The 23,213-nt window shown below is 42.9% G+C and overlaps 1 protein-coding gene across 2 annotated transcripts in view; it reads left to right on the top strand.

The window, feature by feature from the left end:
* LOC308300372 (E3 ubiquitin-protein ligase RNF19A) overlaps positions 1 to 23,213 on the top strand; it is a 34,481-nt gene that overhangs the window by 7,587 nt on the left and 3,681 nt on the right. For both annotated transcript variants that reach the window (XM_080744189.1, XM_080744188.1), the window contains exons 2-8: positions 3,142 to 3,763; positions 5,718 to 5,918; positions 7,121 to 7,425; positions 11,853 to 12,058; positions 13,323 to 13,470; positions 15,957 to 16,119; positions 18,241 to 18,355. In XM_080744189.1, the coding sequence (XP_080600315.1) occupies positions 3,611 to 3,763; positions 5,718 to 5,918; positions 7,121 to 7,425; positions 11,853 to 12,058; positions 13,323 to 13,470; positions 15,957 to 16,119; positions 18,241 to 18,355 (1,291 nt within the window). In that variant the 5' untranslated portion in view covers positions 3,142 to 3,610. The remainder of the gene's footprint in view (positions 1 to 3,141; positions 3,764 to 5,717; positions 5,919 to 7,120; positions 7,426 to 11,852; positions 12,059 to 13,322; positions 13,471 to 15,956; positions 16,120 to 18,240; positions 18,356 to 23,213) is intronic.

The following is a 23,213-nucleotide window of genomic DNA, read 5'->3' as shown; positions in this document are numbered from 1 at the left end:
ACATAACTATCATAGAAGTTAGTTAATTTAAAGAAACAAATAATTTCTGGAAAATAATAGATTTAGCTTTTTTATACTTCTATATACCTAAGGCGTTTTCTAAAAGGAGGCTGCTGTCTATGATGTTTTCTTTAACCAGCTTTGCATTAACATTTACATAAGATTAGTTAATTGGGAATACGGCAGTCGATGCTAGACAAACTAAAAGAGCTGTGGGCAGGGGCGTCAAACCAAATTCTGGGCCCTGGGTACAAGGATTCACTGCGGGCCCCCCATGAATGTTAACTATTGAAAAATGGCAGATATACAAGCTCACAGCGCGGCACCGAGTGCAAGCTTGTAGATCTGCTATTTTTGAAAACTTTTGAAAAAGTGTGCAAGAAACCCATGTTTCCATGTCAGTGACGCTCAAACTTTTTCATGTGAAGAACCCCCAAAATGACATGAATTTGGCCACGGACCCCCATCTCAAAATATTTAGTTCCAGGGACCCCCCCCAGAAGCATAATTTGAGTTACAAATGTCCGCTTAAAAAATACATATTCAAAGATTTGCACACATTTTCACGACTTTTCAAAAATAGCAGATCTACAAGCTCGCAGCGCGGCACTCGGTGCCGCGCTGTGAGCTTGTATATCTGCTATTTTTCAATAGCTAAAGTTACTAGGGCCCCTCCACCTTGGGCCCTGGTAACTCAGTCCCCTCTTTCCTACCCCTTGTGACGCCCCTGGCTGTGGGGAGAGATGTCAGCTGAGCTTTTTTAATCACTCTGGGGTTATGTGAATGAACTAATGCGCCCATTTGGCTCACACTCACAGTGCCTGATTATGAAAGAATGCTGTCACCCCATGGATTCAGAATGAATGCTGTCTTTTCTGTCACCTCCTCTCCTCTCCTCCGCATCTTCTTCTTCAACTTATCAGTGGTGTAAAAAGTACTCAAATGTTTTACAGTCTTTGGGACAGAGGTTTTTAGTCAGCCGCGCACCAAAAGAGTTCATCCACTGGCGACCATACTGTGTTTGTACCCTTAGGCTGCACCCACACTAAAGTACCTATGAGAGTGGATTCCCCGTTCCGCCAATGCATTTCAATGAGAATGGAGCGTTTTTTTTTTTTTGCAGAAATCCTCTACTGGCATGAAAACGCTCCATTCTCATTGGAATGCATTGGCGGAATGGGGAATCCACCCTCATAGGTACTTTGGTGTGGGTGCAGCCTTATACAAGTAAATGTCAGGAATTCAACATGTACTTGTGTAAAAGTATGAAAGTGTTGACATCAAAATGTACTTAAAGTACCAAAAGTAAAAGTACAAAATGTTTGAAAATAGCAGATCTACAAGCTCACAACTAGATAGTAGATCGGCTATTTTCAAATAGCCATGGTATAAAACAGGGCTATGTGGTTTATGTATGTTTTATAATATTATAATTTATCTGCAAAGTAACTAGTAACTAGAAAAGAAAATTTCCAAGAAGTTTTAAGTGTGCCTGCAGCTTGCTAAGTCTGTGCAACCTTGTGTAGCGGTTGGTGTTAGCATTAGCGTTACATTTTTTAACATTAGCATTTTTTGCATAAGCTTTAACATTATGGTTCTTCATATGACACCACCCACAGCCATTTCGACTAATTAGTGGCGTTTTGGCGCATTTTCGAGAAAAACAATTTTTTTGAGAAAAAAAATGTTTTGAGAAAAAAAAAATTTAGAAAAAAAAATTTGAGAAAGAAATTTCATCCCTATTGGCCGGAAAAAGACCAAAGTTGTGTGTGCATTTTAAAGTTTAAATGACGTTGCTAGGCAAAAGTATGGCAGAGTTATGTGGCGCCAAAGTTTCTGGGTTTTTTTCGGAGTCCCCCATTCTAAGTCAATGGGGTTTTTGGGCGTCGTTTTTTGCGAATTACATCGCAATCGTATCGCGGATCGGAAAGAAAAGTAATAGCACACCATTCCCGGCCGAGCCGCACATTTTGATGTATATATTGCGGGGGTGGCGTAAATTGTGCGGCAGTTATTACGAGCAGAAATTTGCAAGAACATGACTTACTTACTTACTTACTGACTTAAGTATGGCGGATTACAATAAGTGTTTTGACATTGCATGGCAGGCACACTTAACTAAAGTTTTCAAATAAATGTAGTGGAGTAAAAGTACAATGTTTGGATCCGAGATGTACGTAGTAGAAGTAAAAGTATTGGAAATTGGAAATACTCAAGTAAAGTACAAATAGGCTACCTCAAAATTGTTCTTAAGTAAATGTACTTACCTGTAGTTACTTTACACCACTGACCATAAGCATCACCTCATCCATCATTTCTTGGTATTTACTGTGTGTGTGTGTGTGTGTGTGTGTGTGTGTGTCTCACCGCTTTGACCTTATTGCTTGTGACCAAGAATGAGTGATGCCTAAATCCTTTCTGTATTTGCTATTGCCTGTTTTCAGTTTGTATAAAATTTGAAATGAATGACTTACAGTATACTGTAGATACATTGGCATTCCTTTTCTTTAAGCATTCTTTTGAGATGTCATGAACATTTTACTTACTGTAGCTTGGCAAACTATCACCTCTCATGTCTCATCACAAACCTAACATTTAAGCGCCATTCCCACCATGCACGATAACTATAAACTATATCCTTCACCATTGTAGTTCATTTTTATAGTCGGTGTGAACACTGCCATCCACTTGACTATACTTTTATTGTTATAGTTATAGTGCTCAGTGGGAATGGCCCTCTAAGGTACTATACATTTCCATGTCACTACCGTATATTAGTGTGATGTAAAGCTTACAATAATGAGGTTAGTCGACTTGAATGTGGACAGTTTTTGTTTTTCCTTAACATGATGAGGGATTTAACTGATTTGTGAAAGAAAGGAAAAATCTGGTCATCAAATAATTTCAGCTTCATGTTTCATTTTGTTTGACAAACTGACTATTATTTAGTCACCGGTGTGGAACATTTGCTGTTTTCCTTGACATACACAATTTCTCATTCTCTGCGACGTAGCCTTTTCTTCTAACAGTTCCCAGCCAACCAGGCTTGCACAGTAGAATTCAATACATAACGTGTCCTCCGAAGCGTGCAAAGGAATTATATGCACTGCACATTTTTAATATTGTACTATCTTTTTGCAGAATAAGGGACTGCCGGCACCCACACAGAGGGGGACTTAAAGGATGAAGGACTATCTGCCATTTCTTAACTAGCTCAGAACGAGTGCGGAGGTGGACGAGGACGAGGAGAAGAGGAGGAGGGAAAAAAGGGAGGAAAAGAAAATCAACTCCTAAGGCCTTGGAAGAGATCCAGATCGGTGATGTTCTCCTCCATCAGGGATTACCTCATCCTCCGTCCTCTCTTTTACTCTCCGTCTCGCTCTCTCGCACGACGCCAGAGCCGCTGTCCTGCAACCGAGAATCTGAGCTGTGCGCGGCGGGGTGTGTGCGCGCAAGCTTAAACACACACTCACACACACACGCACGCACACACAACAGGAGCACTCGCCGTAGACACACACACACACACACGCAAGTCACACGGTTGCGATCCCGCCCATGGTCGTTGGCCAGCCCAGTTCAGCTGCAGCTCCTGCTCTAACGCCACACCATGAAGAGGCCCAAGCAGCAGGCGGGGCCCCTGAGCTTTCTGAACTTCTTCAGCAGGAAGCCCAAGGCCGAGGCCAGGCCCGAGAGGCCCATGGACGCCTGGCCCAAGGACGAGGTGGCCATCACCCTGACGCCCAGCGAGCACCAGGAGCAGGTGAGAAGAAAGGCTTGTGTTTAGGTACAGTACATAGGGCTGTCACCATTATGACATTTGACATGACGATTTATTGACACTCAAATAATTGCGATTAACGATTTAATTGTGTTTTTGTCGGTTGACAATTACATTTCTGCTTTTAGGCTAGTAGCACATGGCAGATATGACACTTAACCTAGATACACAAAGAAATTACTGACATATTTGACAACTTTCTACTTAAGAAATTACATTGATAGTGGAAATAGCCGATCTACAAACTCACACCACGTTGTGAGCTTGTAGATCTGCTTTTTTATTTACACTATTTCTGAAAATGTATGAACATTTGTCAACATTCACGATTATGACGATTATGACAAAATAATTGCGATTAGACGATTACCGGTATGTAATACTTTTGACAGGCCTACATGTCGTCGCTGTCTGTGCAGAAACCTAGCAACTCCATATTTGAACTTTTTTCTTTTTGTAAATCTATGCCCTTCTGCGTCATACTACAGTGTCACACAAACATGTAGCTACTAAAATAGCCCATCTGCGTGAGTAACAGTTTTGGGCACCCGACAGCAACAATATGCAACTCATCAACTAAAGTCTTGTGCCGTGATTGATTGATTGATTGAGTGAGTGAGTGAGTGAGTGAGTGAGTGAGTGAGTGAGTGAGTGAGTGAGTCAGTCAGTCAGTCAGTCAGTCAGTCAGTCAGTCAGTCAGTCAGTCAGTCAGTCAGTCAGTCAGTCAGTCAGTCAGTCAGTCAGTCAGTCAGTCAGTCAGTCAGTCAGTCAGTCAGTCAGTCAGTCAGTCAGTCAGTCAGTTTTTCAGGTACTTTGTGCAAAAGGTCGGTTTATTGTTTTGTTTTAAAGTGATGTTGAACTTTTTTAGAACCTAAAAACTACAGTATGTGTTACTTGCTACAGTAACTGATCGTGAAGAGTCTCACGTAGGCTGTTTGGTGTGGAGACACCTGACAATATGAACACATATTGTCATCTTCAGCTGTTGCTTCTTGTTATCTGTGGTCAAAGAAATAGTGATTAGATTCACTCTTCATTGTATGGCAAAACATGTCTCACAATCACACTTTTAGCACATAAATGAACAAAAAACTATGCAGATTAGTCCTGGTACTTAATTTTGGGAGTAAGTAATATGGCTGCTATCATGCATTGTGTAAAAGCAGGCAATTGTAGGCTAAATATATTAATAATTTAAAGGTACTGTTGATTTTTGCCTATTTATCATCAGAGGATTATATCTTTACTTCACCTCGCTTCAAATTAAATAGCTAATTTTGAGCACATGAACCTGTGGGGACATGGTAGATCATTAACAGAAGCTTGCTTCCTTCTTCTTACTCTCAATTAACCCCATATCTACATACACCAAATCCATTAGAGTGTTTGTTTAATTACCAAGTAATTTCAATCCTTTCTGTTGCCAAGGAACCAAACAACCTTAAATGAGTATCCAATCCTCACACAGCACCCATACACTCACAGATACTCCTATTCCCTGCTAACCCTGAATCCTAACTTTAAAACCATGCCTTTCTCTTGTGAATAAGTCTGGCCTCACAAGTGTTATGGCTGCAACTGTTATTTTCATAGAGATTATTCTCACATTCTTTGCAAATAATCTTGAAGTTTGTTGTTTTAGATATTTGTGTGTTTTTAATATATCAACACATTAACATACAGGTATGAATACATTTCAATTGAGTTATAAATCTCTAAAATTTACAATTTAGGCATTTAGCAGAGGCTTAATCCAGAGCGATTTACAATAAACAAGGACAGCACAAGGTAAATAGCCGGTCTACAAGCTCACAGCATGCTGTGACGTGACACAAGCCATTGTTCGGTTGCAGGTCTGCTATCTTTGCTATTTATGTTCATGATTATTATTTTATAATCACTCCCCAACTGACAACTGACTTTGCTGCCTTATAAGGACCAGAACATCACCACAGACGAGGGTGGAGGATCAGGAGTTTCTGGAACAGAAAGAGAAGAAGGAGGAGGCATAACCACCTCCATAGCGGAGGCTGAGCCGGGCGAGGAGGGCGGGACCACCACGGCAGAATGTGCGGCCGGAGGAGTGACCAGCGGTTCCACCGGCGTCCTGTCCCTGTCCTCATCCAGCCAGGACCAGGTCAGAACCAAGACCAAAATGTACTTGAGTAGTCTCTGTACTGCCTCCCCCTGGCCAGCCGGGGTGCCTGATGGGGGGACTGCCCCATAGGTCGAACTCCTGTTGGGTCGAACACCGTCGGCAGGTGAAAAGAAGTGACTTGGACTCCTCATGCATAGAAGGAAGCATCCGTTGTTTCCCCAGGTTGGCAGAGGGAGTGTAGCGCCCAGGAATGCATTAGATAATTGACACCGGGTGAAAAATGGGTTACAAAAATTGAAGTTAAAAAATTAATGTACTTGATTAAAAGTATGAAAGTGTTGGCATCAAAATGTACTTAAAAGTACCTAAAGTAAAAGTATAAAATGTTTGAAAATAGCAGATCTTCAAGCTCACAACGTGCCGCGATGCGTTATGAGCTGCTGAGCTTGTAGATCGGCTATCGGTATTTTCAAATAGCCAAGGTATAAAAAAGGGCTAAAGTGATTTATGTATGTTTTATAATATTATATAATTTATATCTGCAAAGTATTGAAGTAAAAGTACAATACTTGGAATCCGAGATGTAGTGGAGTAGAAGTAAAAGGTATTGGAAATTGGAAACACTCAAGTAAAGTACAAATACCTACTAAGTACTTACAGCAGGGGTTTTCAAAGGTGGGTGAACGGGCAGTCCAGGGGTGCCGCGAGATCATTTGATAATATTTGGAATTTATTTGGACACTTGAAAAAATATTTAGTATCATTTTAAACTTGAAGTACAAAGTTATTTTCAGTCAGTTCTAACCAAAATAGCTATTATCTCAACGTTTTCCTTGCAACATAATCACTAGAATATCGTCACTGTCGGGCAGAAACCTCGTATCTCCAAGTTTTAAAGGTGTGCGTCTTTTGGTAAAGCAAAGCCCTGCTTCATCATACAAGACTATCGCACAAAACTAGTGAAAACAGCCGATCTACAAGCACACAACGCCTCGCATCATCTGCTGTTTTCACTACTTTAGTATATTTTTATAGATGATAAATACATAACGAAAAGGTTTTGGACATACAAGGTTTCCACCCGACAACGACGATATGCTATAAATATAAGGTGCTGGACTGAAAATTATAATATAGGGGTGCCTCGGATTAAAAAAATATTGATGGGGTGCCCTGAGACAAAAAAGTTTGGGAACCCCTGACTTATAGTAAGTAAATGAAAAACTTTCCCCCACTGCCAGCTCCTGGAGGAGCACCTGGAGGAGTGTCCACTGTGCCTGCTCAGCCAGCCGCGCTGCCACTTCCCGCGGCTCTCCTCCTGCTCCCACCGCACGTGCTCCGACTGCCTCCGCCAGTACCTCCGCATCGAGATCTCTGAGAGCCGGGTGGGCATCGCGTGCCCGCAGTGCCCCGAGGCGCTGGCGCCGCTGGACGTCCGCGCCATCCTGGACGACCAGGCGCTCCTGGATCGCTTCGAGGAGTACCAGCTGCGGCGGTTCCTGGCGGCCGACCCGGACACGCGCTGGTGCCCCGCGCCCGACTGCAGGTGAGGGTTCAAACAATCGGAAATCCACCACGATCACACAGCCTCCATTGGCTTTACATCATTACACAGTTCTTAAACCTTTTTATTTCAACGAGAGTTACAGACCTGTAAGGGACATTTTGGAAACCCCCCTCCAGACCCATCTTGAGAACCACTGATAGAGATCATTATCATCATAATACAACAGTATTTGTGATTTTATATCCTAGATAGATAGATACCTTTATTATCCCAAGGGGGAAAATCAGTCCCCGGAGGCTGCCCAGCAGTATAAGGATATTTACGGTACAAAGTTACAGAGAAGGACACTACTGTACTTACCCTACAAAAGTAATTATTATTTAAGCAATAACACACAAAGCATGGCTGTGGTATATTGTGATTATATCACAGCTACAGTATGGGTGTTAAATACCAATAGCCGAAATATGTCATGGCCTCAGGAGTATTATTGCTTTTAAAATATGGTTGCCAGTGATTAGCAACAAATAAACCGATTTTATCAGTCTTTATTCTGTTCATATCTACTGTATCACTATAGAAAGTCTTGTCATCCCACCACAGGCTTGTTAAGGCTTTAAGTTGCTAGATTAGTATCTATAGTGTTAACACATCTCAAATGACTTTAGATATGCAAACAAATGCCATATTTGAGGTTCAAGTGATGGAATCTGATCATCAGATTGAAGGCACAGGCTCTGGAAAGACACATGGTCCTAGATCAGGGTTCCCCAATTAGTTTTCCCCAAGGGCCAAATTATGTCTAGGGTACCAAGCCGAGGGCCACAACATTGCAGGGGGCGACGGTGGCGTTCCCGCTACTCCAGTGACAGTTCGGATATCGTCATTGTCGGGTGAAAATCTTTTATGTCCAAAACCGTTCGTTTTGCATTTATCATTTTAAAAATGACTTCAACTAGTGAAAACAGCCGATCTACAAGCACACAACGCCTCGCACCGCGAGGCGTTGCGTGCTTGTAGATCTGCAGTTTTCACAACCTTTGTGCGATGGCCTTGTTCGATGAAGCAGAGCTTTAATTACTTTGCGAAAGAACGTACACATTTTGAGATACGGGTTTTCCACCCGACAATGACGATATACTCGTTTTGTTGCTGCTCTTATACCACCATTATTACTGGGGTTGGTGGGGGCCTGACAGTAGACCCCCGCGGGCCGCAAATGGCCCGCGGGCTGCCTATTGGGGAACCCTGTCCTAGACTGTAACAGAACACCCATGCAGTTCTGTACAGGATATCTTCTGTTGACGAGGACACATGAACATGACTAAGCACATGCTGCCCAGTGCTGGATGTATGTGGGAGGGTAAGAGGATACGCCGGCTAATGGGAAATCATAATGGGTTGTGCTTGTGCTTGTGCTTGTGCTTGTGCTTGTGCTTGTGCATGCGTGCGTGCGTGCGTGCGTGCGTGCGTGCGTGCGTGCGTGTGTGTGTGTGTACAGTATGTGATCAGTAGGCTGTCTGTCTGACTGTACTATTGGCAGTGTTCACAGTCTAATCATGCTAAAACATTACACAAAAATATCATCCCTATCGTGTTACTTTGTCTTTGATCGTTTCTTTTGAATGAATGATAGAACATTTCCGGCTAGGGTGAACTGAGTTGCGCATGAAGTGAAGACATGCGCTGCAAGAGAAAGTAGTATTTGAATTGTTGTATTACATAAGCTGGTCATTCACGACTATGATTTGTGTATTGACATGCATACACACATTCCTAGAGGTCTTAGTGACAGAAGCTTACTGTAGGAGATTATGTCAGCTCTGAGCTCTGTGTGTGTGTGTGTGTGTGTGTGTGTGTGTGTGTGTGTGTGTGTGTGTGTGTGTGTGCGTGTGTGCGTGTGTGTGCGTGCGTGCGTGCGTGCGTGCGTGCGTGCGTGCGTGCGTGCGTGTGTGTGTGTGCTCATACTTGGAGTGGAGTTTTAGCGTTATGCACATTTAACTTTCTTGCTGCATGGATGATCGTGGTGTAGTTTGTATTTATACTCCCCTATTAAAGTGAAATTAAATGTGTAGCATTGGAAGCAGTGGAACTTCTCAAAGTGCGGTCCAGGGGCCCGCAGGGGTCATTGGGGAGGTTCCAGGGGGACCTTTTACAGGTCTATAACTCTGAGTGTGTACACATTTGTACACGCTCAGAGCTCTGGAGGTCTGTGGCCTAATGGATACCGAACTGTGGTCCTCGGAATTAAACAGTCTGAAAACAACTGGTCTAGAGTCTAGACTAGAGTCTAGTCTACAGTATTTAGAGCTGGTCAATTGGTAAGCTTGGATTGACACAGTGGTGTAGTATAAAGGCCAGTCCACACTAATGCAACTTCTTGCAACTCCTCGCAACATGCAACTTCTGGCACCTTTATCCCCAATGGCAGTAGCAAGGAGTTGCATTGGTGTGAACTGGCCTTAAAGCTGTTCTGTTGCAAGCAGTTGCGACTAGTTGCATTGGTGCGGTCTGGCCATAATATGATGAAGTAATGGGCTTATTGTCAATTTGCCAAGCCCACTCCCCCTTCCTCCTCTGGCCCCCTCCTATGCATGTGTGTGGTGGGTGCCCAACATGCACACATGTCCAAACATTATTAATAACATGCTGCAAGATTAAGGCATTGCACATGTTTCAATTTGCACAATGGGTTTAAATAAGTTCAACACATTAGGCTAATGGCTGTGCACTCTTTCAGTAAGTATTACGTATTAAGCAAGGCTAGGATAATTTCTTACCCAAAGGCAATTCAAGGTGCTTTACATAATGAATAAAAAGGCATTAAAAGACATTTAAATGCATATAATTCAGGAAAGTAAAAAGCATCATATCCTCTGTAAACGCTGCCTCACAATGATTTGTTTAAACTTGGGAACAGTTAGTATTTATATATTTACTGGTAGACTGGTAACCTTATTGATACCTGAGGTCTCATTCTAAAAGAGGCTTGAGGCTTCATATTGTAAACACATGTAAAAGTATTAGAAACTAATTTAAATGGGTATAGGTGTAGGAATTTTTACGAACGAGGAAATCCACTTTCAGTCATTTGGTGGCTTCTGAGAGGTACCAAGATGTTATAAAAATAACATTGAAATAATACTTCTACTGTATGTCTTACTGTACATTATTTGTTAAGACTACTGTACAGTAATTTTTCATGTCATGTAAACTCCTTTGAGACATACACGTATAATATTTAATATTTATGTCAGTGCTAGCTTTTTTGGAAGAATGTGAGCATTGTCTTTACATTTAGCCTGCTGTAAGTCAGTACAAGATTCCTGGAAGCGGATCTTAGAATAACACTGTAAAATGAACCTTTTGACCTTCTCATGGAACGGCGGCCGCCCGTGCCCCTGGTTCTCTCTCTATATCCGCATGTCCCCGTGTTATATCGTCATACGGCACGCATGCCACTCGTCGCTCCGAGGCCGAGCTCCCAAAGTCGGATGCGAGTGGAGCGGCGAAGGCCCCGTGCCGCTGGTTCTCTCTCTCTATATCCCCTGTCCCTGTGTTCGAAGATCCTTCCCCACGCCCATTCAAAGCTCCTTTCCGACGCCCATTTGCAGATCTGCGCAGCTGCGCAGAATCTCTGTTGCCCCAGATATGGTATGTGGTCTTTGGGACATCAAGGAGGTTTGCATCACCAGACCTGAGGGAGCAGGAGGGGACATGAGTTTTGAGGAGACCGAAGAGGTAGGGGGGAAAATGATTGTTTAGTGACTTGTATGTGTTTAGTAGTATTCTGAAGTTTTCTTTCTTTGTTTGACTGGAAGCCAGTGAAGGTCGCGGAGGACTGGTGTAATAGGGTCTCCGGCCAGCTGAGTTCTGGAAACATTGAAGTTTATTGAGGACTTTGGACGTGGTGCCATGGAGGATACTGTTGCAATAGTCAAGGCGGGATGTGATGAAAGCATGGATGAGTGTTTCAGCTGCAGAGAACTGTAAGACTTTTGGGCAGTCTCCATTTTCCTAATCTTGAGTTCGCAGAGCTCTCGGGTAACAGCAGGAAGAGCAAGAACAGGACCCCATAACTTACGAGTGTGCAAATGGTTCCTTACAGCAGTGTTCTCAGGTTCTTTTCAGGCCGTGACCCCCCAAAATAATTATACTTGAACTGGGGACCCCCACCCTGACAAGTACTTAGAATTGTAGTAGTTGAGGAATTACATTTGGTTTGACTCGGTTTCACAGATGAATATTGTGAAAATAGCAGATCTACAAGCTCAGTATGATGTCAGTCACTGCACTTATTTAGGCTACCACATATTGTTTGCATAATATGAACAGAGGATAAATTGACCAATTGCCATCTCCTTCCATAGTTCTCATCATCATAATACAGTTCACTTTGAAAGTCACTGAAAGTCCTGGTGTATTGAACCTGAACAACTGGTCCATTATGTCTGTTGACTCCACAGCTATGCGGTAATAGCTTATGGCTGTGCGGAGTGCCCCAAGCTGAGCTGTGGCCGCGAGGGATGTGACACAGAGTTCTGCTACCACTGCCGACAGCTGTGGCACCCCGACCAGACGTGTGACCAGGCCCGGCGTCAGCGAGCGCGACACACGTCTGGTGGCAATGACGCCTCAACCCTGTACGTCTTCAATGAGGAGCCTGGTGGAGGTATGACTGCCTGGGTGAAAGATACTGCTCTATTCCAACCAGAGTGTGGCTAAGTGATGACTTTTTCGTTTATTGGGGCAGTGGTTCTCAAAACGTTTTCAGGTCAAGGGCCCCGTAATTGATTTGGACGCAATTTCTTTTTTGTGCCAGGGACCCCCAGAAGAGAAGATTTGTTTAAAAAATATATATACGAGACTCTAGAGAACATACAGTATATTTCTTGTAATTCATTCTAGAATCTAGAGTGAATTTCATAATTCTTTGTCCAAGCTCTAAACATATCAGTTACAGGAAGAATTAGAATATGGGAAAGAATAGAACAGAAATAACAGGACTGCACAGGCAAATCAAATAATGTGCATGGTTAAAGGAGTAATGGATACTACAGAAATGCTTCTTGTACAGAGAGATGTGAAAGAAAAAGAGTAAATGAATGTTCTAGTAAGATGCTTGGTCAGCATAGTTGCCAAAAAAGAAATACTCCTGGTGGTAAACAATTACAATGAGTCTCTCTAATTGTACAGTTGAAAATCATCCAAATATGATACTAACGTAATAATGTACCTGCCAACGATAATGTTATACCTCAGTTATACTTGTGCAGCAGAAATGCAGTCAAGCTGTAGATAAGGTCTGCCTAGCCCTGGTCCAGAGCATCTTATCTAGCAATAAAATCATCAATGTTTTACTCCACTGCGCCCTCTACAGATCTCATCAATATAAATTACCATTGGGCGCAGTGAGTAAATAAGATAATTTCGTTTTGCGGACATATTTCATTTTCTGCAGAGAAAAAGCATTTTACAGAGAAGGTGGGGTGCAGAGAGGCTTCCCACCCAGGAGAATAGACTTTCAACAACACAAAACAGCCTCTGTTTCTGGGAGTAGCAAAGTAGTTTTGTTTATTTTTACTAAAGACAGAGCCCTCGCAGGGCAGTGGAATTATTTGTCTATGAGCAGAGCCGAGCACCAGGCAGGACATTAGACAGAACTCGCTAACGCTTTGGGCATTGAAAATACCGTTGAAATTACCACATTCTTGTTTTCCTCAGCGTTTTCTGGCTAAAATGGCAAGAATTGTTGTAGAGCAGCAAGCGTTTTCAGAAATGTATTAAAAAAAATGTTCAAAAATAATGAAAATAACATGCTAATGTAAATTTGGATTCTGAGGCGACACCCATTTTCCTTTTGGCTCTCAAGTTGAAAACCCGTGTTGTAGTGAGTGCTGCTCCCTCACTCTCTCTGTCACTGTGTTTCCCTCTAGATGCAGAGGAAATCAAGGCGTGCCCGCGCTGTGGGGCCTATATCATGAAGACCAATGATGGCAGCTGTAACCGTATGAACTGCACTGTTTGTGCCTGTCAGTTCTGCTGGTTGTGTATGCAGGAGATCACAGATGTGCACTACCTCAGGTAGTTAGCCACTGTTGTGTTTGTGCACTCACACAAAGCATGCATGTACTGTACAGTACATACACAAACCCATAACCAGCCATTACCTCTAATTCCAAAATTTTTGTGTATGCCCAAACTAAAAGCTGTAATTTTTATTCTCGGCTAGAAATTACAGACCGTCAACAGATTGTTTTTGGGATATGGACAGTGCAAATTCACTACAATAACACTCTACGGGCGATGCTGCATCAGCAAAAGTCTAGCCCGCACTTTTAGGAATGTGCTTTTCTACAAGCAAGATAATGTTTGATGACACTAGCTCAAACATAGCATTTTTAAGGGTGTGGTGCTTTCTTTGATCCTTTTTACAGTCTGACATCAATTTAGATGGTTTCATATTCAGCGAAAAATATATATACAGTATATACTAAAATGCAGCAGCCATGCAGCCTGCCAGTTAGTCAAGTCTATGATGTTTGAAACAGCACTTCTTTAAAACGCATGTTAGTCTAGGCCACCCATTGATTTTTCCAGTCCTGGACAGGAGCCATTGGCTCACAATTCATCAATTAATCAGCTCTATCTGCATCTATATTTCCATGCAACAGTACACTACTGTATGTAACCTGAGTTGAAGAGTTACTGGTTAGATTAGCTACATTTAAACGGAGCAGCTTAATCTCACCGCTGTATGGTGCGAAGATGTGGATCTTTTAGATATTTTACAAAAGTTTAATTTTACTGTACTGCGCATCATCATATTTTAGGCTATGTATTTTACGCAACACATATGAACGTGTCGCGCAAGAGAGAGAACATACTTCAGATCTTTCTCCCAATTTACCCCCTCCTCTCCTTGCCCTAATCCCCTCTCCCTCCCTCCTTCTCGCATCCACGTCTGTCTTTTGTGGTACAGACAACAGAGGACGTCCTGTGGAAGGGCAAAGCTTTTAGCATCTCACAGCAGATTTTCCAGCTCAGAGCAACAGAGCACAACTACAATATCGTCACTGTCGGGCAGAAACCTCGTATCTCCAAGTTTCAAATTTGAAAATCTTTTCGTAAAGCAAAGCCCTACTTCATCACACAAGACTGTCGCACAGGACTAGTGAAAATAGCAGAGGCGTTGTGTGCTTGTAGATCGGCTGTTTTCACTAGTTTTGATCATTTTTGAGTGGTGGTCTCCGCCACTCCTGTAATTGGGTTTCAAGATGTTACTGGCTGGCCGTGTATGTCTGTCGCCTGCCATACCTCTCCTGACCACACACACACACACACACACACACACACACACACACACACACACACACACACACACACACACACACACACACACACACACGTTAAAGGAGGGGCGCTATTGAGCAGGGCAGGCAGACAACTCTCTCTCTCTCTCTCTCTCTCTCACACACACACACACACACACACACACACACACACACACACACACACACACACACACACACACACACTGTAGACACACACACGTAGCAAGGAGGCACACACACACACACACACACACACACACACACACACACACACACACACACACACACACACAATAACACACAAATGTCCGCGACTGGGTGGCTGCAACAGCACGCACAACGTTTTTCCCCTGACCAGAAAGTAGGCTAGGCCGGCTACCACAGATGCTTTTGCTGACACAAAGGTAATCTACTATCAATCATAACATGTTGGCGAAAACTATAGCCTATCTTATAGTTATAGCAGGTCGACTCGAGTGCTTTCAATCATTAGTCTTTATTCGAGTTTCTTTAGACTGGTCGAGTGCTTCACGTGTTGTCTATAGGTGATGTAGGCCTAATAATCTGTTACAACAAGTAGAAGTTTTCATATCAAAATAAAAATAAACAAATAATCGAAAATAGCGGATCTACAAGCTCACAATGCGTCCACCCGTCCATCATTAGCCGAGTTTCTTAAAGCAGGTCAAAATAATAATAAACAAATAATAGTTGGAAAAAAGCGGATTTAAGCTCACAATGCGTCCGTCCGTCCGTCCGTCCGTCCGTCCGTCTGTCTCCCGCCACTGTTGAGCATGAGCAACCTTGCAATCCATGTATTTGACTCTTTTTATTTGACTATTTTTATTTGACCACCACTCAGTTCACAAGGTGTGATTTTTAAAATGATAAATACAAAACGAACGGTTTTGGACATACAAGGTTTTCACCTGACAACGATGATATGTTGTTATAATCCCTCTACTTACAGTATGCTTTTTTGTAGCCCACCCTGACATAGATCACATCTAAATGCAATTTATGTTTTGAGATTTACCATTACTGTGTGTACTTCTTTTTCTCTGTCTCTCGCTCTCTCTCTCTCTTTCTCTCACACACACATTATATACTGTACATGTATGCGTTACGCGCACACGCACGCACAAGCACACACACACACACACACACACTGAAGACTCCACCAGAACCTAATGTGTATCCGTTCTCCTCGCCGCTTCTGTCTCCCATCTCTTTCAGTCCCTCAGGCTGTACGTTCTGGGGCAAGAAGCCGTGGTCTCAGACTCGCAAGGTTCTGTGGCAGGTGGGCATGTTGCTTGGAGCTCCGGTTGTCATTTCTCTCATAGCTGGCATCGCCATCCCTGTCATCATTGTGGGTATACCCATCTACATGGGCCGTAAGGTAAAACATGCCGTGTGCAATTCTATCTATTTGTCTTGTACACTTTATTATTTTTCAACATGCTGTAATAAAGACAATACACAGTCACAACAAAATGCATGGCAAAAAAAAGACAAAAATCGAAAACAAAATGAGCAAAATAAAATAAATCTAATCAAATCAGAACAAAATTTTCTTTCTGTCAGCAATTCCCAATGTCCATCGTTATCTCACCATACAGTCCGCACATCGCCAGGCATGCCAGTCCATCCTGTACATACTGTACTGTAGCAGACAGTTCTGTCAGTCCTCTTCAGATTTGTACTCCGCTGACTCAGCGTCCTTTCCATTTCCTTCAGCAGTTGTTGATGATGCAGAGGAACAGACCATTTGAAATGTGTCTGATTTGCGGTGATAATGATAAATTGCTATGTTCTACAAATGGCCCCAGAAAACGCCCACAAAACTGTGATTAGTGATGAAAAGTGATGAGTCATCACTTTTCATCACTAAAACATTGCTTTTTGGGGCCATTTGTAGCCCAAGGAATGTTTTTTTGTGCAAAACAAATGCTTGCAATGGATTCAGCATCATGACAAACCCCTAGTTAGACCCCTCACATCCTATTTAAATACCCCCAAAAAAAGAAATGTTTTTCTGGGTATTTTCCTCCTGTATAGAAAGTCGATGGGAGCCCAACTTGATTTGGCCGCTGTGGTGACCCCGAAGGTTGCCACTCGGGCCCCCTAGCTAAATCATTAGAGAAAGCCCTAGGCTACATCTGTGCAAAATTTGGCGCTTTTAGACTGATTTGCACGAAATTAGCATTTGCTCCCCTTAAGGCCCCGCACTATTTGTTTAGTTTTTTTGCCATCCAGGATGTCTGGAGATAATTGTATTCTCCGGATTTTGTTAATAAAACATAATAATTCCAAAACCAGCAATGACCAATCTAACATGACCTCTGGTGCACATTAGCCAGTTATATTCGCCACCTGCGTTTGGGCCTCTTTGCAACACCTTTCCACTCATCAGTTGAAACACATTGCTGCAAACCCTCTATCCCGATATATATAGTACACTTGGATCTAATTACGACTTTTAAAGTGGATTTGTTAGCTTTTATGGGAATGGTTGATGTCATTCGGTATATTCAAGACAAAAGTGCCCCTAAAATAAAACCACCCCTTTGACCTTGAACTGCATACAGTATTTTAAAGCAAACAAAAATAATGGTGTTAAAACGATTTCAGTGTTCTTAAGGGACCTAGTCTTAGTATGAGTGGACTTTTTTAACCTCTCTGCAAATCCGCTATTCATTCAACTGGATTGCTGTACAAATAAACTTGGACATGAACACTCTTTGAACATCACATGAAATATAAATATAAATATACATGACACACATACTGTAGCTACAAAAGAACACAGAAGGATTCATGTTGATTTAACCTCTTGAACCCTCGTGTTCCCTATTCTGGTGGAAACATTAGGCCAGTGGTTCTCAACCTGTGGGTCGGGACCCCCAGGGGGTCCACAAATTATTTTGGGGGGTCCCCAGATGATTAACTTAATGTGCAACATTGTTTTCTCACTCAACAGTAAACAAACCAACATAAAGTGTAAGCGTATAGACGGTATATGCACATTTCTAAAGTGACAATTTAAGGACTTTTTATTACCTCTAAAATGATAAATTGTCAAATTAGAGGCAGAAATTGTGAAAATAGCCGATCTACATGCTCACAACGCCTTGCAACTCGAGGCGCTGTGAGCATGTAGATCTGCTATTTTCACAATAAAACCGTGTTGTAACTCCTCAACTCTTAGTGCTCGTCAGGGTGGGGGGTCCCCACTTAAACTATGATTATTTTGGGGGTCGTGGCTGAAAAGGTTGAGAACCACTGCATTAGGCCACCATAGCAGATCTACAACCTCAAAACAACGATTGTAGAGCGGCTATTTTCAATGAAGAGATTTGGTGTAGAGGGAAAAAAGATACAAGAGCCAACTCAGGTCAACTTTACTATTAGTCTATTATAGAGGGTTTAAGCGGTTGATTTGTGTTTAACCTGTTTGAATCTGAAGGGAGTGAAGCCAATTCTCAGTTTGTTGATTTCAATTGTCTTCATCGCTTTACAGGTCCATGGTCGTTGTAAGAAAAACAATATCTCAGGAAGTAAGCACTACTTGACGGTGGCAAGTGGCGTGATGATGTCCGTGTTTGTGTCACCGGTCATAGCAGCTGTCACTGTGGGTAAGGAACAAACCACCAGCATAAGTCACTCACTACCACTCTGGTTGCAATGATAACGTCAGCTGTCCTACACATTAAATAGGGTGGTGAAGGAGCAAAACAAGGTACAAACAATTTACAATTTAGGCATTTAGTAGACGCTTTTAATCTAAAGCGACTTCAAGTCAGTTCAGAAACCCGCCTACCAGTGACATCATCATTTGGCAGATTTGACAGCAAGAACAATAGCTTCCATTATAGCATAGCTTTTCAAGAATAGAAAGCCTGTCGTTTCTATTAGCTTGGATTATACTGTATCGATGATATCACTGGTAGGTGGGTTTCTGAACTGCCCACAGTCCTCCTCTGAGACACAGAGTAGATTTTTATTTTTATTTTACATTAGTGAGGAGCAATTTTATGAAGATATGTTGAAAAGTGGTGAAGTTGTCCTTTAACCTCTTAGAACACATATCACTTACAGTACACCCCATCTACAGTGTGTACATGGCTACAGTATCAAATTCCGCACTATGAACCTTTTAGCATGCGCACCCTTCCTAACCCTCCTGACACTATACCTACAGCAGTATTAATAAGGAGAGTCAGGTCATTCAATAATGAAATTACTGAATGCATCTTGGGGGGGGGGGGGGGGGGGCGTCGTGAGCATGCCGTCTGGCCGCTAGCTGTGGTTAGCATGGGATATTCCCTGTTAAAGTAATGAGTCAGGGCCGTGGCAGGAGAGGTCTCATGTCTGTTCACACTTCACTGGCCGCGCTAACTACAGTACCTCTTGCAGCTTTCCCATCTGGTAAAGCAGCTCACACACACACACACACACACACACACACACACACACACACACACACACACACACGCGCGCACACACACACACACACACACACACACACACACACACACACACACACACACACACACAAAGAAAACACACCTATCGCTAGGGAGTGCCTGGGAGCTCTGCCAGTTATTGCAGAGACCATACACTACCAGAAGGAGTTCACCATTAACATGGAGGAAACACTCAGCCACCAAACATGGCTGCAGTGTTTCACACAGTGGCTGTGTAATGCCATGGCTGGCAACTAGCAGCACATGCTGTGTTATCAAACAACTCCCTGCCTACACTGTGGGGAAATCCCAGCGGGAGTACTGGTACTTTCAATCACCAGTGCAGGTTTCCACAGCTGTACATCTGTGGAGTCCTGGATGCTGTTGAAGTACTTAACCACTTTTACCTTATACTGTAGCTTCCCCATTTTGGGCATGTCACAATAGCCGAACATTCAGCAAAAATGGGCAAGCATTGGTGAACTGGGGATATAATAATACAAAAATATATATAAATGGTAAATGGTGCATTTTATATAGCGCCTAGCTTTATCCAAGGCGCTTTACAGAGATTGTGCATTGCATTTACCCACACATTCATACACCGATGACGGAGGAAACCAATGCAAGGCACCAACCAGCTCACCAGGAGCAACTAGGGGTTCAGATCACAACTATACACACACATACATACTGTATATATTTCTATTATTATTAGAGGTGGGCAACGATTCATTTTTTTTAATCGCGATTAATCGCACTCAATCCTGGAGTTAATCGCGATTAATCGCGATTAAAATGGCTCATTTTAAGTCTGCCGCAGGCATTCAAAATTAGTGGCGTCCCTGAAAATCGCGGGCCCCCCTGCAAGGATGGGGGCAGGAGCCCTTTTTCAAATGATGATGGAGTTCTGTCCGTCTGTCATTCAATGTTATATGAGGTACATAAAGGTTTCCTGGGTAAATAAGGTGAAAAGCTTACTAGGATCTCCTTTTAGTTGATCTTGTACCAGTGAACTGTACTGTCATGAAACTACTTTTTCCTATGCAAACTTCTAATAAAGTCTTCAATCAATCAATCAATCAATCAATCAATCTCTCTGGAAGAAGTTGCACATGATCTCTGCAGCCGAGGCTGAGGCGCTCCAACAAGACCACTCTGACAAGCTAAATGCTGGGTGCAGTAAATGTATTTGTCTGCAAACAGCCCAATGAGCCCATAATATTAACAGCTGCATGTTTATTTTATTTGTAGCCTATTTATTTATATAAAAAAAAAAAAAAAAACGTAATTCACAAAATATTTTTGACAGTGTACTCAGTCTCGTTTTTGTGGTGGTCAGAACGAGAAGGCACAACGTTTTTTACAGTGTAGGCTACTTTGTGCTTCCTTGTGGTCGGAGCTGCTGCTGCACTTCTATCAACGGATTTACACACGTTTCTTTCTTGCAAAGTTGCACAAGTGATTTATAGGGGACTAAGGGGAGCATTTAACAACATGGAGTACTTTAAACATGCAGCTTGTTTTGTGACGGCAATGATCACGACAGTCAGAACGTGGTAGGAGGAGGCGGCTTGAAAACCCTTTTAGGGCACTCTAGCTCGGAGACAGAACGGGGAGACATGTCTGTCCATGCAGTGAGCTTGAGTAATAACAACTGAATATAGGTAAAGCTGACGTCTCATTATCAAAACTAGCACAGCACACAGGTGCAGCCAATGACAGTGTGACATTAACAGGCACATTGTTGTGAAATATACAGCCATAATTTAGAACGCCTCTGCCTAGACAACATGTTGACTGCATCTAACAAAACAAGGCAGCGTGTCCTGTGTGTGATGTCATTGCGCATGCAGCTCCCAGACCCAACTTTGATCCGCGATTAACGACGATATTCTTTTTTACCGCCGACAAGAGTCTCACGTTAACGCAGCACGATAACGCCGATAACGGCCCAGGTTTAATTATTATATATGTATGTATATGTATACTATATAATACTGTATATGTATTAGGAGCAGTGGGCACTATTATTTCAGCGCCTGGGTAGCACTTGTTAAGTGTCTTGCTGTGGGAGTGGGGGTTGAACTGGGGACCCTCCAATTCCCTTAACAGATCTAGAAAATGGTAAATGGTGCATTTATATAGCGCTTTTATCCAAAGCGCTTTTACATAGATTGTGCATTACATTCACCCATTCACGCACACATTCATACACCGGTGGCGGAGGAAACCATGCAAGGCACCATCCTACTCACCGGGAGCAACTAGGGGTTCAGAGTCTTGCCAAAGGACTCTTCGACATTAACTCAGGGGGAGCCCGGATTCGAACTGGGAACCCTTCGTGTTCTAATAACGGTTTCTCTACCCCTGAACAACAAGTGTTCTTCCAGCCATGATACAAGTGTATGGCGGTCAGTATTGATGTATGTGTACATTAAAGGTAATTTTGCATGTTGCAACAGATACCATTACTATCAAGAGGAGAGCAGAATTAGACAACTGTAAATGCTGATGAATTAATACTGGCACAGCCTCTGTGAGTCACGCCACATCTCTACCCACAGCAGAACCCAAACCACACATACCTACCACACAGCTACATAATAGTATATAATAAATGATGGCATCTCAAGGTATGATACAGCATGTTTGACTGTAGATCCACTGCCAACCATGTTTTCCAGTCTGAGCCAGAACCAGAACAAAGAACTGCCTGAGAGGGGATGGGAACTTTGTACACAAATCACAGCAAATATTCACGGTTGATCAGAAAATGGCTTGAAATTAGTGCTGACTGTATTGCATCCACATGTGAACAAAAACAGGACCATATGCATAACATACAATAAAGCTCACCATAACAACACCCACACGTTTAGAAACCATCTGTGTCGAACCAAGTACAGTATATAATACCTCGGGGCTTCATTGCTGTTGTATTTTACACATCCTTGTGAATATATACATTCTCAACTATCCTTCCATCTGTGACCCATTTATATACATAGCAACAAATCTGGAGTGTTAATATGGCTCTCACGAATGTATGGAAGAATATATTATACAAAGACAGACTGTATGTGTATGGACACACACGCACACGCGCACAGTGCCAGCTATACCTCTCACAGCTGGTGGACTTGTGTGATGGTCATGCCTATAGGCGGCACGTCTGTCAACACGTCTTTCAACATGTGGGTCAACATGTCGACTACGGCAGAAAATCCCTTCCTCAGCCTCGGGAGCTCCTTGCACAGCAGCCGTTGCCTCTGCATGGTCTTACTTACTGTCTGTGTCCATCCATCACTGTACCGTGCACGGATGGGGCTTAGCAGCAGCACATCGCATTGGCCACACTTCCCCATCCATCCCACCTCCTTCCTCTCTCTCTCTCTCTCTCTCTCTCTCTCTCTCTGTTTATCCTTCCATCCCACCGCCCTCCCCCTCGTACATTTTTCAGTCTGAATTTTCTGAAAGGCCCTGTCTGTTCTCACGGACGAGGTCAGCTCTGATGTCTCTTTTGTTCTGTCTCTTTCCCACTTCAATCCCCTGTAGTCTTTACACCACTACCATTTTGTCTCTCGTTGCATCTCTCTCTCTCTCTCTCTCTCTCTCTCTCCCTTGCTCTCTCTCTCCGTCCCACACAATTCTTGTCATCCTGTTGATCAAAGCACCTGTCTTTCCTGTTTGCTTTATCATGAACCTTCACAATCCCCCCTCCATACTTTGCTATGTATCTCTTCTGATCTGTCTTAATTTGTTCTCTGTATTTTGCTTTGGGTGTTTTGTATCATTTCACACACACACGCACACACGCACGCACGCACGCACGCACGCACGCACGCACGCATGCGCACACTCTCTCTCTCTCTCTCTCTCTCTCTCTTTCTCTTTCCTCTCATCATTGTCTCTATCTGCTGAATATGCTACAGGCAGCCGCAACCTCTTGCACTGGTGTTGCCTTGTAGGCTAGATGGTGTCCCCGTGTTTTAGCACTCATGGGCGCGTTAATGATGGCCTTTTG

The sequence above is a fragment of the Nannobrachium achirus genome, assembly GCF_963921795.1.
Source record: "Nannobrachium achirus genome assembly, chromosome: 16".
Taxonomy (NCBI): domain Eukaryota; kingdom Metazoa; phylum Chordata; class Actinopteri; order Myctophiformes; family Myctophidae; genus Nannobrachium; species Nannobrachium achirus.
This window is presented reverse-complemented; position numbering and strand designations above follow the sequence as displayed.